Genomic DNA, 19,759 nt, shown 5'->3' on the forward strand with positions numbered 1-19,759 from the left:
AGTGCCACACCCATCCCTAGTGCCAGCAGCTTGATGCCAATGAGCAGTCTAAAAAGTGCAAAATGTCAGGTCATTTGCATATGTGAGCAGCTCATTTGCATATACAAGTCAGAAAACAAGCAGTGAAGACATAGTTCTCATCATCATCATCATCAATAACCATGGGCTCAGCGCCCATTGGCATCTGATGTCTCTTTCACTATTTCCTTCCATCTTTCCCTATCCAGTACAGAGTGACTTAGTTTCTGTAGACTAGCTCCACACCAATATACTACATCATCTATCCATTCTCTGTGGGGTCTGCTTCTCCTATTCGAACCATCCATTATGCCAAATACTAGGGTCTTGATTTTTCATTCGTCGTTCATTCTGCAAATATGTCCAAATAGTTGTAGCTTCCGTTTTATAACCTTCTGCAGCAGGTTTTCTTTCGGCTGTATCTTCCTATATAATTCCTCATTGGTGACCTTCTGCAGCCATCCTATTCTCAGAGTCTTTCTATAACAGCTCCTTTTGAATGCCACTATTCTTCTTTTCAAATCTTTTGTTATCACCCATGTCTCACATCCATACAACAGACACAGTTTTGCTGGCAAAAAAAACATCTGTCAGCAAACACGTATCCTGGATTTTTTCCAGAGATAAGGGGCTGGCAAAAAGGGGGTTTTTGCCAGCAGAACCATGTCTTTGTTGCTTGTTTCCTGTCACGAATATGCAAATGAGTGGCCATTTTGAAATTTCAAGATCGCTCATTTGCATCAAGCTGCCAGCCCTTGTGGTGAGTGTATTACTAGCCTATCAGTTTGGTCTGGATCCTGCAAGATATTGAGCATATCTGGTTTTATTGACTTTGTTTTTAAACACCGATTAAGCTGTTTATTAACACACACCCTTTTCCCAATACAATCTGTAATTGTCTAGAGATAGTCTGGCCATACCATTGAAAAAAATACACTAAAAGTGTTCCAAGGAGGTACAGCATGGTCCCACAACTTTGTTTTCAAACAAAACCTGCAATGTTATTTATTATTTATTTCATTCATTCTTTTCTGATTCTTTGCCGTATTGGATTTTGGTATCACCTGATGATTCCCATGGTGCTAGGCACACTTAAAAACACATCAGAGGCTCCTTCACAGAAAATTTTAGTATGCCCTACTGAACCACTTTCACTTTAGCTTACACCCATCCCTCATTTAATGAGTACTTTACTTACGAGTACTCGCTAAAACGAAGGACACGTATACCCACCTATGTTCACGAAATGAGCGAACTTCCCTCACTAATATGAGCAAGCTGCAGGGTCCCTGGCCAAGGAGTGGGGAGACCTGCAGACCTGTGGCTGACTCTGCTGCAGTTGCGGGGTCCCTGGCTGAGGGGTTGGGGAGACCTGCACCCTCCCAGCAGCCTCAAACTGCCCCCAGCCTTAGAACCCCCCTGCAGTCCCAAACTTCCCCCAGTCTTAGACCCCTGCCCCCTGTATCCCTAAGTCACCCCCTGCTTTAGATTCCACCCCACTCCGCCCCTCTGCAGCCCTAAACGGCCCTGGCCTTAGACTGTCCTCCTTCTCCCGCAGCCTCTTCACTGGGGCTGCTAGGCTGGGTGGCTCCCCCAGCCCTCCTGCTCCCAGCAGGTAACAGTCATTAAAACTAATTAACTCAAGTGTTAAGCTTTCAGCACCTAGGCATAAGGCAATTGGTGTCTCTAGTGATAGATATCTGCCTGAGGCAGCAGTGGTAAGAAACTGCAAATGGATTTTTTAACAGCCACATGCAGCTCAGAACTGCCCAGCGGGCGACCCTTAACAAATCTAATGGTGACCCATGTTTGGGTCCTGACCCATAGGCTGGGAATCTCAGCTCTACATACATACACTGCATCCTATTTCTGGTATCAAACTATTCAAAAAGTACCTGAACTCAACTGGTTCATGTCAAGTTACAAGCACTTGGAACAAATTGGAGACTTTTCTGTGTATTTGAATGGGAATTTAGTGTTGCTCATGAGTGTTTGCCTCCGAACGGAAATTTGGGAACCAATTGTACTTATGTAGCAAGGAATGATTGTAATTGGTGGTGTGAGTGGCTCTATTTCAGTGAGCAGCACTTACAACCTGGTGCATGGAGCCACAGCACAATTTGTTGTCCAAGTGAACCCTCTGTCAAGAGGCTATTTAGAGAAACTTGAGTGATTCTGTGAAAGGCAGTGTCTACACTTGGCCGAAATTTTGAAAGGGCCATGCTAATGGCCAAATCAGAGGATACTAATGATGTGCTGAAGTGAATATTCAGCACCTCATTAGCATGCTGCTGGCTGCGGCACTTCAAAAGAGTCATGTTTAGATCGTGCGCGGCTCATCTACGTGGGGCCCTTTTTGAAAGGATCTGACAAACGTTGAAATCCCCGAATAAGGGGATTTTGACGTTTGCGGGGTCCTTTTGACAAGGGCCCCATGTAGATGAACTGCACGTGATCGAAATGCGGCACTTTTGAAGTGCCACAGCTGGCAGCATGCTAATGAGGTGCTGAATATTCATTTCAGTGCCTCATGAGTATTCTCTTATTTGGCCATTAGCGTGGCCCTTTTGAAATGTTGGCCATGTGTAGACACAGCCACACTATGTGCCAGGGTGCAATGCCATTCACTGGCAAATGGAGCCTCTTTTGTCTTCCTATTCTGGTCAGCCCTTTCTGCCAACTGGCGCTCCTGGCAAAGGAACATAATATGCATGTGGCTACAAGCAATAACTGAACCACATGTTTGCTTGCAATCTAAGCAGACAAAAAGTGGAAGGGGAACGTAGAGATGAACTGGCTTTCTTAAGACCACAATGACTAGGTAACTCATTTCAAGTAGATTTGAAATAGGCTATTTTGGTAACATGCTGAAATAAAGCCCTATTTGGAGGCATCCCTTACTCCTCATGCAATGAGATACACAGGGATGCCAGAATACTGTGCCCCTTATTTCAAAAACTGCTTTGAGACAATGGGTGCATTGCATAGATGCGGGCAGCTACTTTGGGGTACCACCATATCCTGAAATAGTGCCCGCCATCTAGACATAGCCAAAGTAGTTCAGTTGCAGAGCTGGAAATAGAACCCAGTTATCATGAGCTGCAGGGCCCTGCCCTACCCACTGGGTAACACTTCCTCTCCTGAATATTTCCTTCAGTTTCACATCCATTATATCAAATTAAAGTTGACATATGTTAGTTTGCTGTAACTTTCTACTCTGCAGAATCACCCTCAAGATTTTAAATAATGTATATATTCAAAATCTGTGAAGGGAAGAGTGTTCACCATGTTAGTGTTGCTTTAAATCCAGTCACCACACTATGTATATTTTCAAAAATTGTTGCGTGAATGAAATCATTATACAAATTAGTCAATCTTTATATGATTCAGGTGACCATATCTCCCTGGCCCAAATATGGGACAGGTAAGTATGACTCTACTGAGGTGTGGTGAGCTGGGTAGCATGAGACAGCCGCTTTTGCTCTTCCCAGCTCCCCGAGCCTCTGGGAGCCAAGAAGGAGGCAGCAGCCTCTGGTTCTTCCTTGGCTTCTCCAAGCCTTGGGAAGCCAGGAAGGAGGTGGCAGCTGCTAGTGCTCCCTGACTTTGCTGAGCCTCGGGAAGCTGGGAAGCAGATAGCAGCTGCCAGTGCTCCCCTGGCTTCGCTGAGCCTTGGGGAGGCATGAAATGGGTGGCAGCTGTTGGTGCTCCCCCATGGCTTTGCTGAGCCTCAGATAGCTGGGAGAGAGGTGCAGGTCACTGGTGCTCCCCCTGAGCCTCAGAGCTGGGAGGGAGGCAGCGGCTGCTGGTTCTCCCCTGGCTTCCCAAAAGAAGAGGGAAGCAGAGCACCAACTTACCCTATCTTTGGAGGGCCCTCTGCTGGCTCTCTCTTCCTGTGGCCTGAGAGCATGTAAGCTCTCCATGTGCTCTCTGGCCAGAAGCTGCACCTATGCATGATGTTGAGGGAAAAGCTGGTGCAGGGGGCAAACACAGGGCAATTTTAAAAGAATAAGTCGGGATGTTTTTCTGGTGCCCAAATATGGGGTTGTCCCGCTCAATATTGGACAGATGGTCACCCTATATATGATCCTTCCTAAAAAACTTTCAAATTATGAGATATATTTTCTGGGAATCTGAGCATTCTGTTCACAATTTAGAAACATTAATTTAAAAAAAAATTCAGATGATCTTAGCTTTTCAAAAACACAACATTTTTCCATTAATACTTTTCTAATATATATTTTCGAAAATACACAGTGTCATTCCTCTGTGTGTTCTGGGCAACTGAAAAAGCTTTTTAAGTAAAAATAATCATTTGGCATTTGTTAAAAATAAAAACCGAATTATAAAAGCACACCCACATACCTGACAAACATTTTGCAACGAACCATTAACTGTATAACCTCATACCACCGTTTCTTTGCAGTTGAATACAAACCATCCTAATTCTATAAAGCTGAGGGAGTCATTAGCTAGGAAGATCAAGGAGAAATTCCAACTAATAATTTCAAAACTGACAATGTAGCTGTGGAAAGTTATAATAACAACAGCTCACACCACTTGGCTAGCATCTGCCATGAGACAAGCCCCCATCCAAGTGCTCAACTTACATTCATGGGGACAGAATCCGTATTTGCCATCAGAATCAAAGTTGTATGTGGTAGAGCACCAAAGGAATCCATCATTGCGCCCTGCATCAGTGCAGCTGTTATATTCCTTATCATTGAACAGGAAGGGAAATTTACAGTAGTCGCCATCTGCATTTCCGTACTTCACCTTAACAACTGTAGTGAGAGAAAACACAACAGTGCATTCAGTCACCAATTGTTTTCGTCCATTATGATGTCTGCCTACAGGTTTGTTTTCTTTTCTGAAGCTGAACTTAGTTATAACAAATGCAGGCATAGAAAGTTCAGGTGCATTTACACTTTGAATTAATATATTCTATTGGTTTCCCTATAGGCATGATGACCAGAGCTGAAACTGTAATGACTTATTTTGAAAACAAAAACAAACAAAAAAAAGGATGTTGCTTCTGATGAAACATTCATTCCTTACAAGCAGCCCAGAAAGACAGCTATAGTAGTTGCTCAAGCAATGTAAACTTATAAACTTCCTGTTAATCTGTTTAGTAATGTCGCTTCTTTAATAGTATAGTCTAAAATGTGCACTGCATTTCAAAATGTTCCACAAAGTAGTTTCAGTGTAATTGTAACAAGCCCTATAAACCACTGAATTGAATCTATCTGCTGTGCTAGCAATTACATTAATGCACACATGGCCTAAGCCTGGTTTTTATTTCACAAGATTGTGATATACAGAAACTTTCATTAAGAATACAACACTGGCCTAACAACTTATTTTGAAGTGCACTCAACCTACAGTCCTTAGTGGTTTCTCAATGTGGGAAATTAACAGATCACTTGCAGAATAAATCCAAATACACAAAAAGAGTTTTGTGTTCATTGTTACTCCTAGGCAAACCTTCCATCCAATAATGACAGCTGCAAATCTATTGCGTCTGTTATAGCTTGAAATGAGCCAGAAGAGATGGAATATAACTCCCAGGGTATAAGGCTTCAGTTCTTTTTCCAATGAACAAATGACTTCAGAAATGTTGAATTTAAAACGAAATGAAGAAATTAGTATGCATTTTAAAATCTGAATTTTTGAGCTTCTATTTCTGTCACATTTATGGCAGAAAAATTATAACAACAGACTAATTTTTTTGTCAAAGAGGAAACTATTACCACAATCAAAAGCTTTTGACAGATAACATGAACTAGCAAATTCTCACTCAAGTGTATGGTCCCACTGAAGATAATGGGGTAACATTTCAAAAGCAATTACTAATTTGGGGTGTCTAACTTGAGACAGCCTACAGGGGCCCAGTTTCAGGAAGCACTGAGCCCTCTCCCTCTAAAAAGCAAGCCAGTCTTCAAAAGTATTTCAGTTTGGGGCCCAAAAATGGGAGCAAACCAAATCCATAGTCACTCTTGAAACACTGCCCTGGTCCATCTGCCTTGAACACTCTTTACCCACTTCTCTTTGCTGTTTACATGAGTAAAGGTTTGCAGGATACGGTCCATAATTTACTCTAATTTCTGGAGGGAAATGGGGAAGAACTGTGGAACTTTTTAAAAAATTAAATGAAAGTTTGATAAAAGTAATTAATAACCATCAGCTACTAGTGTTACAGTTTTGTTCTAGAATGTCCTACTTCAGTCATTTCAGTCACGGAATTAAGTGCAACCTCTGGTCACCAGTCTATAGATCACAAGCTTTGAAATGCAAAGATATCTACATACCTTGTCCCTCGCCCAGAGTCCACAGTTCATCATCATCAAAGTGGGAGTCACCTCCAATGCCTGGCCCAGGTGCAAAAGCATGAGCCAGGAGGCCATCCTTGCCATCAAATGGATATCCATCACCATGCTCTGCACAAGAGAAATGTTGAAGAGGATCAATCACAAGTTATAACGGGCCCAGCCCTGCAAACACAGTCATGAGTAAACAGAGTCACATGGGCATTTCCATTGAAGACATTGCTGGGAATACGTCACATATGGAAGGTTTGCAGGATTGGACCAGGGGCAAGGCAACTGTTTCATATAAAAAAGAAAGCACATATGAAGATTAGTGTGTTCACTACAGCATGTTTCATTATATGTACTAAGGATATTTGGAAGGGAATCCAGTGTTTGTAAAGCTCTGTGAGATGCTCACACATTACACTGTGTAATCCACATCCACCATATGTTCTTGATTTTGATTCATAGGACTAGTAAAATATACACTGTAGTTGTACATTGCAGTGAAGTAATATTTTCAGAGGACTATCACTGTCCATATTAGTCTGCAGCTGACAACACCAGACCTTAGGACCTCTTTGTCTTTGCAGGTTCCTTTAGCCAGTTACACAGCAATGTACTCTCTTATCTTTTCATTCCAGTGGTGAAGCATTGGAATGCATTACCTAGGGAGGTGGTGGAATCTTCATCCCATCCCAGGAGATTTTTAAATCCTGGCTTGACAAAGTCCTGGCTGGGGTGAGTTAATTAGGGTGGATCCTGCTTTAGGCAGGGGGCTGGACATGATGACCTCCTAAGGTCCCTTCCCGCCCTAGGATTCTATGATTCTATCATCTTTTCCTGTATGCCACCTTCTCTAGGCACAGGCTACCAGTGTAGGAAAGCAAATTAGCTTAATTTTTCTCAGTAGTGAATCCCTGGAAAGCTGATTCCTATTCAGTGTCCTGGTGTGTGCGGCTCATCCCATCCCTCTTCCACAACAACCATGCCTGTTCTGAGCCCACTTGCCAGGCAACTGCCTTTTCACTAGTTCTCCTGTTACTACACTGACGGCTTTTCTTGGAAGCTTACCACACTTGGGTAATGCAATCTGGCAGGGGCACAAACCTGTTATTCACAGCTCTCTCACCACACTGACCTGACCATCGAAGCTGCCAGTGGCTACAGTTACATCACTAAAAGCCTTTTGGTCTCTTGTGGTGAGATTTGACTGAGACCTAAATGCAGAAAGTCTCTATTCCATTGTATGCATTTTGTGCTGGCCTTTCTCCATTGATGTCAGTGGAGTTTCTCCTTCCCAATATTCCCATGTATCAGGCCTTAAGCTTTCTTTGTCAGAAAAGAGTTAGTTTGAGAAAACTTGTGAACAACAAAATGCTGTATAGGACAGCTGACAGGCAGGCTGTGAGCAGCTGTCACAAGAACTGGCAGTGGCAGCAATTTGCACGCTATTTCTGGGCTGTGGTAGTCACGAGATGCTGAATGCAGGAGCTGCATTTTGTGACACTTCAGTTTTGTGGACCCAGGTAAGAATCTGAAATTTTGGATGCTTCTCCATACTGAACAGAATCTCTGAACTTTCTTTGGCCGCCCCAACCCTTACTAAAGCAAACTAGCTTGAAATGCAGACCTCCACACACAGCTCATGACCAGCTCCCTTTGCTTCCAAATGCCATCTCCCAAAAGACTGAACATGCAAACGCACTTTTTAAAAATGACTTGGCTTTCTACAGTGCGTTGGTGAAAGTGCCAGAGGCTCCTCATGAAACCCAGACTCTTTAGTGTGAAATGAGATTGACAAACTGAATCCAGTCCAATAACACTGGCTCTTCAGGTCTAGATTTTGGACCTCACAAATGCTAAGCATGCTTGGACTAACAGCCTCAGTGCAGCCCATAAGGTAAATAGAAGCTAGGTGTGAAGTTCAGATGGCATGTCCCAATTCATCGTTCGCATCTAGGACAAGGGTTGGCAACCAAAAAAGCTAAAAGAGCCATTTTTTTCTAATTTGGTAAAAATCTCAATAATTCAAGGGCAGCAGTGCACGTGAATACGGGATGGTTCTCAATAAATAACATCAAAACATACTTTTTGTAACCCGTATTTTACGAACAGCACATACATATATCCAACAACACACCAAACATATTAGAGGAGGAGTTATCCAATGTTTCGATGTCACATACCATTTGCTATTTAGAGATGAGATGTTCACTAAAATATCAAAATAGTCAGTAGGGATTTTTTTTTTAACTTTGCAATTATAGCATTGGGAACCACAAAGAAGTCCTTAAAAAGCCCATGTGGCCCCAGAGCTGCAGGTTGCAGCCCCCTGCTCTGGGAGTACTAGAATAGTCTATCCTTTGTAAATAACATTTGAAGACTGAAAACCTAGCAGACATTTATACATAAACTGTATAATATCATTCCATTCACTTCAGTGGACCACTGACAATTCACATCAGCTGAGGAACTAGCCCAGTATGTTTCGGTTCTATTACTGATTGCTTACATTTTGTTTACATTCAGAAATAATTTTTGTCCCATAGCAATTCTCTTGTAACAGATAAATACAGACCAAGGGTGTATGTACACACACACACACACACACACACACACACACACGGACGGACGGACGGACAGTTTGTTAGAAAGGCCATTGGAGTGCTTGTTTGAGGGTAGGTCATTCCAATACTGATGATTAATGGAAGGATGAAAATGAAGAGCATATGTAAGAATAGAAAATATACCCCATCGTCCAAAATTAACCATAATGTCTGCTTCTCCATCATTAATTCGGGAAAATTTCAGCGGTGTCACATCACTCCAGACTTTAAAGGCTCGGGCAAAGGCATCGTCTACTGTTTCAGAGTCCAAATCTGGTGTATACCCTAAAATCCTTAGTGGTAAAGAAAAAAAAAGTCTCAGAGGTTAAACAACACAAAAATTTGCTGATTTTTAAGGCTTGCTGTTTCAAGTATTGAAACTACTGCTGAAATTAACTACTCTGGTAAAGGGAGATGCCAGCTGTACTAAAAGTTCTGGATGTTCCCAAGGCTCACGGGTATTGAAATTTCATTTGGAATAACCTCTAATTAAAATGTAATTATCTACCAGAGAGTTACTGATATCTGCTATTTCTTTTAAGAACAAGGACACTGCAGGAAGCAGCCTGACACATAAGTGGTTATTTGACCAGACTCTGTATTACTCACATTTTTAATCCAAACTGAACTGAGTCTATATGTCTCAGATATCAGAGCTGACATGCTGCAAGAGCCACACCTATCATTAGTTTCCTTCTGTAAAATGAAAGATCCTTCCAGTCATATCATCCTATTAGACATATGAGCACTTCACCACTGAGTCGTCAGAATTCCAGGTGCCTCCTAATAACTAGAAGCAATTTTGAGTTTAAAAAAATGGGTACTTCCCCCTTAAGTTTAAAAAACAAAAAACCTTTTATGCTTAGATGTGTTTTGGTTTTGTGTCAAATATATGATAGCTAATTCATTGCCAGTATGCCCAGCAGCCATGCCATCAAGGGTGTAGTACAGACTGAGACAGGGACAAAGCATATAAAATGGAGAGACAGCTCACAAGTGCACTTCTTTCATCTTGATTTATGATGACCAAGACTTATTTGTGCATCTGACTTCAGACAATGACACTCCTGCTAAAAAAGTTTCCAGCCCTGTGCTGCTGCTTGTGGTTACTGGACCTGCTTTGTGTCTGGGATTACTGCTGTGGAATGATATCATCTGGAGTACATCAGCACAAGAAGGCCTACAAATCTACCACAATATTCTCCAGACTGTGCTGGGCTACTCACAGTAAGAACGATGCGCTCTGGCCCCTGACCAAAGAAGGATGAACACAAATAGAAAAGCAGCTGGGAGGAATCTGCCAGAATTTCTGCTCCCTTCATTAAGAGTCTCATCTTGGATAAGAGAAATCAGTGGGATACTGGCCATTAATTTACATAGGAGCAGGATTTGATCTTAAGTCTTTGTGGTTTTAGCAACTAAGGAAAATGTGCACCCCTATGAAATATGTTCATTGTTTCTTAGACAGAGTGCCTCACAGTCATAAATAAAGCTGGGCAAATTGTGAGGAATATTAGCCCATTCTCCTATTCTCCCCTCACCTTTGAATCTTTTTCATGAATCATTCTAAGGCATTTTGTCATTCAGAAGTATTCATGCTTTGGGTGAAAAGTTTTTAGCCTACAGCATGGCTGAAAAATATTCACTTCCACTATTCATGGGTTATTAAGTCACCTGTAATCAATCTGGTCCCTGATTGGGTGAAAAATCTGAATATTAGACACTAAAGAAGAATAAATAGTGAATAATTGTAATGCCTTTGTTTTGGTAGCTTCTATAGCCTTCATAGCCATAGTTTTTGAAAACTGGTGTATTTATCTCCTTCAGTAAAAGTCCCATCTCCTGAGTTCCTATCCAGCACTTTAGCAATGAGAAAATCCTTTCTCTCTTTGAATCTCTTGCTCAATTTTGAATTACTGTTCATTAATCTGTAAAGGTGGGGAATTACAAACATTTTCCAGTGGCTGATCAAATACAAAGGGATTATAATTTGGGGTTCCCTGTTTTAAATCTGGAGCTCAGTCACTAGAAAATTCCTCGATTTTTAAATGCCAAGTTACAGTACTTCAGCTATCAAGGCATCCTGGGATAAAGACAAAACAAAATTGCTAAAGTATTACCTGTAGGTTATCTGATTTTTTTCCCATTTCGGCTTCCTTGGAAAGAAGTTATAATTGGCCACATCTGGATTACCACAGCGAGGTTTCTTCATCGTCTCAATAGTGTTTTGGTCCAGGTCTCCTGTTTCAGGCAGCCCAAAGAATTTCTGCATTTTCTTCAGAGTGTCTTTCAGCACAAATAAATTGCAGTTGTCTTTTGGGCACCCATAGTATTTATTCAGGTATTGCTTGAAAAAAAGAAAAAATGCACAGAGTACCAAGGTTCCATAACTGTGAAACAGGAGAGATATCCCTACTATTATGGACACTGCATGCTAACTTTTATATTTATACTTTGTAAGTTTTTTATTTTTTTAAATGACTATATCAACAACCAACATTCAGATAATCTTCTAAGTTGACACAGTCCCCCTTGGACACAAAACACTTCTAATTAAGCAATAATTCTACTTATTAGAAATATGTAGGAAATTTTTATTTTTACCTTTATTTTATGAATTCCTTTATAAAAAGCAGAGCATGAAACATTAAACATGAACTACAAAGGAAATTATGGGGTTTTCTCTGATTGGTTTACCATGTATAAAACTGATTGAGAGTTTTTCAGAGACTTCAGAGTTTCAGGTTTTGTCTAGTCTTTTCTGCCCTGAAAGAGTCAATGGATGACTGAAGAATTGTAAGATCATAGAATGAAAGGAAACCAGTGGCATCATATTAACTGAAAGGGTTCATGTTTCTGTTCAGATGTTAGTCCTAACTGGGGCTTTAGGGTCATTTTGTTAATCTGTTTAACTCAAATGCCTGAGAAACAGTGGGAAGAAAAGATTTCTCTAGTCACTCACTGTCATGCCTACAGTGAAATATGAGGAGTGCACCATCAACATCTCAGAAATCTCTGAGTCCTCTAGCAGAACAAGGAGAGTCTGACCTTTACCCTCCGGATGTATTCCTAGTAACAAACAGGCCACGAACTCATCTTTATTTAAGAAACAACATTCAGGCTTTGTGATGAATTGTAAACAAACACAAAGGGTAGCACCTTTTTTGCCTCACTATTTTAGTTCTACAGAAGCAACTAAATTTTCATAAGTTTCAGACATTTAGCACTTGAATATGAATTGAACAAAAGGGTATGTGGGGTCCTTCTTTTCTCCTTTTAACAACTGGACGTAGTTTTCAGAGTCTAGGTATTCCATTGAAAATGGATGCAGTTTGCCTCTGTAGTCTGTTGTGTTGATGTCCATTACACTCAGGCTGTTAATTAAGGAGTCTCAGCATTCATCTATATGCTGGTTAACTGGATATCTCTGTTTAACATAAGCCTTAGCATACAGTTGTTACTGTAATCACCCTTTTAAGGCGAGTATTTTCTCCCAAAAATGTGTACATGCATAGAAATAACCAACGAATCAATGGAATCCCTATTTTATGCTTCCCTTCCCTTGAACCATAATTTGCCTGTCTCACTGTGAGCTTCTTGGGGCAGGGACCTGTGTTCTCTCTCAGGCATGGACAGCAAGTAAGGTAGACAAGAGAAAGCATTAGCTTCCCACAATTACCTATGTTCTCAGCCACCCAGAGAGCGCTGGGATTGTGATGCTGTAGCCTGGCCACCAGGGTAGGGCTGGACCTAACTGGCCACCCATGGAACACAAGGACTGCAGTACAGCTGCCCGGTTGCCTGGGAAATGCCTGGGCTGAGGGCTGCTGCTTTCTGGGTGCCCAGGGAGGGATAGGACAGGGTCTGCAGTTGTCTGGGGAGGGGTGAGGCTGCCTGGGGTGGGCCAGGACCAGGACTATGGCTGTCCTGCCACCCAGGTAGGTTTGGGGCTGTGGCCAAGGCTATCTGGCCCTCCAACCATGAAATGCTTCGCAAGCAGGAAAGGTGGGGCCATGTCACCCCCTGGGATGAGGGACTAAGAGGTCAGATTCTGGTGCAATACCTTGGGTGTGGGCTAGGCTTGGATCCACAGGGGTGTGGTGTAGGCAGAAGAGGCGGGGCCTTGGGAGGAAAACAAGGGGTTGGGACCTTCCTTTTCCTGCTGGGTCTTTCCTTGTACACCTGGGCCTTCACCTGCCACCAATTCTGTAAAGTATGCAGTTCTGTGGCCACTCAGGAGAGAGTCAAATGCAGAACTTGACACAACTTGACTTGCACAAATGCACAACTTGACTTGTGCTCAAAAAGAGGCAAGAACTAGTAGGAGAAATAGAAGTGGGTGGAAACCTGGGCTGCCGTGATCATGAGATGATAGATTTCAGGATTCGGACAAAAGGAAGAAAGGTGAACAGTAATATACAGACCACTGATTTCAAAAGAGCAGACTTCGACTCCCTGAGGTTACTGATGATCAGAATCCCCTGGGAAACAAAGATGAAGGGGAAAAGAGTTCAGGAGAATGGGCAATATTTTAAAGAAGTCTTGCTGAAGGCACAGGAACAAACAATCCTGCTGCATAGTAAGAAATGCAAATATGGTAGGCAACCAGCTTGTCTTAACAGTGAAATCCTTGATCAGCTTAAACTCAGAAAGGATCCATATAAGAAGTGGAAACTTGGACAGATGACTAAGGAGGAGTATAAATATACAGCTGGCAAATGATGGGCAGTAATCAGGGCAGCAAAGGCACAATTGGAACTGCAGCTGGCAAGGGATGTGAAGGGTTTTTAGAGGCATGTTAACAATAAGGGGGTTATCAGGTAAGGTGTGAGCCAATTACTGGATGAGAGTAGTAACCAAGTGACAGAAAAGCTGTAGTACTCAATGCTTTTTTTTGCCTCAGTCTTCACAGGCAAGGATAGCTCACAGACTCAGGTGTTAGACAATGCAGTATGGGAAGGTGAAGGGCAGCCCTCAGTACGGAAGGAACGAATTAAGAGTTACTTAGGAAAACTAGATGTACACAAATCCATGGGTCTGGATTTAATGCACCCACGGATACCGGGGGAATTGGCAAACATCATTGCTGAGCCTTTGGCCATTATCCTTGAAGAATCTTGGAGATCAGGAAAGATTCTGGATCATTGGAAAAAGGCAAATGTAGTGCCCATCTTTAAAAAAGGGAACTATAGACCAGTCAGCCTTACCTCAGTACCTGGGAAAATAATGGAAAGGATCCTCAAGGAATCCATCTGGAGCTCTTGGAAGGGTGGGAAAGTGATCAGAAGAAGTCAACATGGATTCACCAAGGGTAAGTCCTGCCTGACCAATCTGATTAGCTTCTATGATGAGGTAACTGGCTCTGTGGACATGGGGGAGTCAGTGGATGTGATATAGCTTGACTTCAGGAAAGCTTTTGATACAGTCTCCCACAACATTCTAGTCCATAAGTTAAGGAAGTATGTATTGGATCCATGGACTATAAAATGGATAGAAAGATGGCCTGATGGTCAGGCCCAATGGGTAGTGATCAATGGCTCAATATCTGGATGGCAGTTGGTTTCAAGTGGAGTGTCTGGGGCCAGTGTTGTTCAACATCTTTATTAATGACCTGGATGAGGGACTGGATTTCACCCTCAGCAAGTCTGCGAATGACACCAAGGTAAGGGGAGAGGTAGATACATTGGAGTGTAGAGATAGAATCCAGAGTGACCTGGATAAATTGGAGGATTGTGTCAAAAGAAATCTGATGCAGTTCAACAAGGAGGAATGTAGAGTCCTGCATCTGGGATGGAAAAATCCCAAGCATTCTTTTAGGCTGTGGAACTACTGGCTAAGAAGCAGTACAGCAGAAAGGGACCTAGGGATTATGGTGGATGAAAGGCTGGATATGACTAAACAGTGTGCCCTTGTAGCCAATGGCATATTGACGTGCATTAGGAGGAGCATTTTGAGCAGATCTAGAGAGGTTTTTTGTTCCCCTTTAGTCAGCACTGGTGAAGCCACATCTGGAGTATTGTGTCCAGTTTTGGGCCCCCCCAATATAGAAAGGGTGAGGATGTGCTAGAGCAGGTTCAGTGGAGGACAACAAAAATGATTAAGGGGCAGGAGCACAAGACCTACGAGGAGAGGCTGAGGGATTTGGGCTTGTGTAGTTTGCAGAAAAGAAGACTGAGGGGTGATTTAATAGCCGCTTTCAACTTCCTGAAGGGGAGCTCTAAAAGGGATGGGGAGAAACTGTTCTCAGTGGTGACAGAGGGCAGAACAAGGAGCAATGGTCTGAAGTTAAAGGAGAGGAGTAGGTTGGATATTATGAAAAACTACTTCACCAGGAGGGTGGTGAAGCACTGGAATGCGTTGCCTAGGGAGGTGGTGGAATCTCCATCCCTAGAAATTTTCAAGTCCCAGCTTGACATAGTCATGGCTGGGATGACTTAGTTGGGGTTGATCCTGCTTGGGGCAGGGGGCTGGACTCGATGACCTCTCGAGTTCCCTTGCAGGTGTGCGATTCTATGATTCCTCCAAATGATTAGCACAGCACCCACAGCTAGCTTTAGTTTCTACTGGTGGTGCACATGCCACAGTGCACATAAAAATTATTCCCCATATGGATGGAAAAAAACTGCACGTGGATGGAAAAAATTGGAGGGAACATTGTCAGGGACTATCCCTGTATCAGTGTCTGGAAAGCACCCAGAATATAGTTAAAACTGTCATATAATAATAATAATAAGAAGAAGCAGAAGAAGACATAAAATGCTGCGTAGCAGTCCCATTCTGAGTGTCAGTACTTGCCCCTAAGTTCTCCTTTCAAAGTACTCTCCTTCCCTTCCTGGAGTTTTTAGAAGACTTAAAACACAAAGTGCATGCTATCACAGGATACAAAGCAATTAGAAGTAGGTACACACAAGTGTGTTAATTTAAATTATAATTAGGAGCCTGAGCTTCAAAATTTAGATCCAAAGATGGATTTCAAATGTCCTACCTAATTTTCACAGCTTAGGGTTTTCAGACCTTTGGGACTGGTTTTGCTTATAATAGGGACAGGGTCAGATATTTGGACTTGATATTATATTTCGATTTGGAATTTATATCCCTGCCAAAGTTTGATGGTGTTCAGATTAATATTGAAGAAATTGGTTTGGATACATCTCTAATAATAAAAATAATGAATAACTGAGATTTACACCTCAATTGTTATCCAAAGATCTCAAATGTCTTGACAAAGTCTCTATAACCTAATCTCACAAAGTTACTTTGGCGCTGAGACTCACTGACGTCAGATTTCAGGGAACTCCATCTTGAAGGCTGTTGTCTGCACATCCCTTTGCCTGCATATAAAAGTACCATTTTGGCCATCCCTGACCCTCATGGTAAACTTCAAGTCAGGGTACACTGCCTTCAAAAAGGACATCCTAAATCGACAGAAAACTTGGCATCTAGAATACAAGTAAGTAGAGTTACGTATGGAACAAACATCTCTACAACAGTAAAAAGTAGAAAGGGATGTTTAATGACCGCAAGTGGTAGAACCTGGATTTCATGTGAAAGCTGGCATGTCCAGAAAATAGTGTCCCTTGTCCCCATGCCAAGGAAATAGTTCACTATTGACTCAGAAGGAAGTTTGCAGTATTTTAACTTGGCTGAACCACTTGGGTTTCTCTGAAAGTGCTGGCCTGATCTGACTCTTCTTAGCTGTGAAGTTCGATGAGATCCCACTCTGAGGTGGCATTTTTCCTCTGGAGACTGTTACATCAGCATATAACTTAAACAAATTTCTAGCCAACTCTTTGTCCTATTTGACCTCCATAAGGTTTCTTCTCTGAGAGCATAGTTAGTGGGGCCTATTAATGTCATGTGAAATGGACACATGGTTCACATTTTAAACACATCAGCATTCAGGATTGGTTATCCTGATTTTCATATTTCAATATCCTGACCATGACTCTGTCCTCATCTGTCATTTATGTGCTTTGGTCTCAAAACTAAGGTGTATGGGCCAAAAGTTTAGAGAAGTTTAACTGGGCAGGATGCTTCTGCTTCTGTATAATACACTTCAGCATGTAGTTGAGTTGTAAGAACAGAGATGTAATAAAGATATAGGCGGGCCTTCTCCAGTCCAGAACTCTGTTCTGGCAACATCTGTGGTTTGGTAGGACTATGGATGTTACTGTACCAGAGAGGCCTGGAGGCTGGGAGTAGGGGCCAACCAGGAATCTGGTGGCAGTGTGAATCTATGCTGGGGGACCCTCAACAGATGGGGCCAGCAGGAGGCCAGAAGTGCAGCTAGGGCAGTGTCCAGGGCATGGCCCTGGGCTGGGAGTGTTGCTGGGGCTAGTGGATGGGGCCAGGGCCAGGAGTGCAGCTGGGAAGGGAACAGAACTGTCCTCCCCTGGTCTGCAAAACCCCCTCATTCAGGCCTGGTCTGGTCCAGAGAGTGCCAGGCCAAGGAGGTCCAACCTGTATCTATTAGCTAAAACATAAATCAGGATTACCTGTATCAATGTGCCCTACAGTGGAGTTAGGGTTGAAGAGAAATGAACATCCTAGCTGCTCTGGGAGCACAGGCTTTTGAAAGAAGTCTTCCTGGCAATATAAATTATATCTTGGCCCAAGCTGAAAATTCACCTCACCCAAAGTCTTGGGGGGGAAGTGTGGTGCATTGAGGTTTGATTCAGGCCGTCATAGAAACAGCATCCAGCTGCAAAATATTGATGCAGGTTCTAATTCCGAGCCTGCTCAGATCTAGGACACATGGGGAACCTTTTTCTTAGCACTGCCCAGGAATTCTATGAGAGAAACCAAGAACTCCTGCATTAAAGCAGCCTGTGATTTTCCTTGGAATATATACAAAAAATCAGCTTGCTGAATGAAATGCAGATGAGATGATTACTGTTATTCAATAAACGACTGATTGTGTCTAACAAAATGAAGAGAGTATTTAAAAACAGTTGAAAAACTGTTAGAAATATATGACCCATTATCATGCTGCCAAGGTCAGTATAACATCTGGTGATTTGTTCTGTGAGAGCCAAGCCTAGAAACTGCTATTTTGGGTCAGTTTGCTTGCTTTTGCTAACCTCTCCACCCCCACTTTTGGAAATTCTCCACCCCTTGTCCCCTCACCTCCCTAGTTCCAGATGCACACCAACTACTAAAGAAGGGACCAACTCAGTATCATTTGCATGTTAAAATAAGAATAATCTATCTCAATTTTCCTTAAAATGGATTTACTGTAGAGGAAGAGAAATGTCCATAATTTATATGCTAAAAGAAGGATAATCTTTCTCAATCTCCCCTAAAATGGATTTCCCCATCATGCCACTAAAGTCCACAGGGTTACAAGAAGGTTAGCATAAAAATCCTACATATCAATAACTTGCTAATGTCACATTCAAAAATCCCAAATGCGTTCCTTTGTTCTGGATTGAATTTGGTTTAGGAAAAGTACATTGCAAAGTTAGAAGTAGTCATTATCTTCTTTGAAGCTGAAACCAGCTTAAAGCTGTGCTTATGCAATACACAGTAAACAACACAGAAAACTACAGTTTGAAAAGCTGTGTGACCTGCTAACAATAAGCTCAGGTTTGTGTGTGTTCCTATAATTTTCTAGTATCAGAGGGGTAGTTGAGTTAGTCTGTATCTTCAAAAACAGCAAGAAGTCCTGTAGTACCTTATAGACTAACAGATATTTGGGAGCATAAGCTTTCATGGGCAAAGACCCTCTTTGTGAGATGCATCTTTCTCAGTCTCGTGATGCATCTGATGAAGCGGGTTTCTGCCCACGAAAGCTTATGCTCCAAAATATCTATTAGGCAATAAGATGCCACAGGACTTCTTGTTACATTTTTCTATTCCATTTTATTTAATTTGAATTTAGATTAATCTGTTTCTCCACTTTACTATGTCCATGAAAATCAAAGCAATTTAATGGAAGCATTCTTCTCTTATGTCTTCAGACTTCAGGGTGCTGGCTTGAAAAATTCAAAGACAATCAGTTCTTGTCTCTAGCATTTACATCTGAAAGCTGATATCCTTGCCAGCCACCTCTCCCTTTCAGAGTTTCAAGAGAAAAGAAGTTAAGTTACAGTCATTTCCTGGTCTCAGCTGAAACAAGAAAGAAACGTCTGCTTATGGAGAACAATATAAATCAGAAACAAAGACAAAACCAAAACTTACCACTGCTAGTTCTTTGTCTGTTTTGGGAGAGTTGTCGCCTGGAAACTTAATGATTGGTGACGGTGCAGCTAAAGTTTGGTGAAAAAAATCTAGCTGGATCAACAGTACTTTTAAAACGAAGGCAAAAAGGCAAAAGATAATGTGACTCTTCATTCTGCCTCAACTTGTGTTACCCCTTTTGCAAAGAGATTTCTCCTAACGGACTGTCGGTCAGTTTAGCTGTACAGTCCACCAGTTGCTTATCAACACATTTTAACTCTCTGCACTGTTTTCCCTTTTGCTTGCTCTAGCAATTCCTTTGTATGCTTCAAACATCCAGATGCGCAGTCTCAAGCTGCCACAAGAGGAAGTCAAAAACCCAGTGGAAACATGAGAAAAAGGGCTGTTACCAGATGTGATTTGCTCTGATTTTAAGGTAGTCACAGGCAGATATTTTGGTTTAGACTGAAAGAGACAGGAGGCAAAATTCTGCCCTTGTTTAATTACAGTCAAGCCCTACTTGTTCCCAAGTGACACTGGTGGGGGTGGAGTGGGGGGACTGTGGTGCAAGATTAATTGCTGATGATGGATTGAATGCATGTTGTGAACATTTAACAATCAAATCCTAAGGTTATTCTTTAGGTTTGGTATTTACATAATTTTGTTCAA

The 19,759-nt window shown here is 42.1% G+C and overlaps 1 protein-coding gene across 2 annotated transcripts in view; it reads right to left on the minus strand.

The window, feature by feature from the left end:
- MMP2 (matrix metallopeptidase 2) overlaps positions 1-19,447 on the minus strand; it is a 71,862-nt gene extending 52,415 nt beyond the window's left edge. The window contains exons 1-5 of one of the 2 annotated variants that reach the window (XM_075008644.1): positions 19,112-19,447; positions 11,053-11,279; positions 9,077-9,225; positions 6,324-6,452; positions 4,626-4,799 (exon numbers count right to left, since the gene is read on the minus strand). In XM_075008644.1, the coding sequence (XP_074864745.1) occupies positions 4,626-4,799; positions 6,324-6,452; positions 9,077-9,225; positions 11,053-11,279; positions 19,112-19,264 (832 nt within the window). In that variant the 5' untranslated portion in view covers positions 19,265-19,447. The remainder of the gene's footprint in view (positions 1-4,625; positions 4,800-6,323; positions 6,453-9,076; positions 9,226-11,052; positions 11,280-19,111) is intronic. The other variant, XM_075008645.1, reaches the window with a different exon arrangement.
- Positions 19,448-19,759: the final 312 nt, after the last annotated feature.

Source organism: Carettochelys insculpta, chromosome 14 (assembly GCF_033958435.1).
Source record: "Carettochelys insculpta isolate YL-2023 chromosome 14, ASM3395843v1, whole genome shotgun sequence".
Classification (NCBI taxonomy): Eukaryota; Metazoa; Chordata; order Testudines; family Carettochelyidae; genus Carettochelys; species Carettochelys insculpta.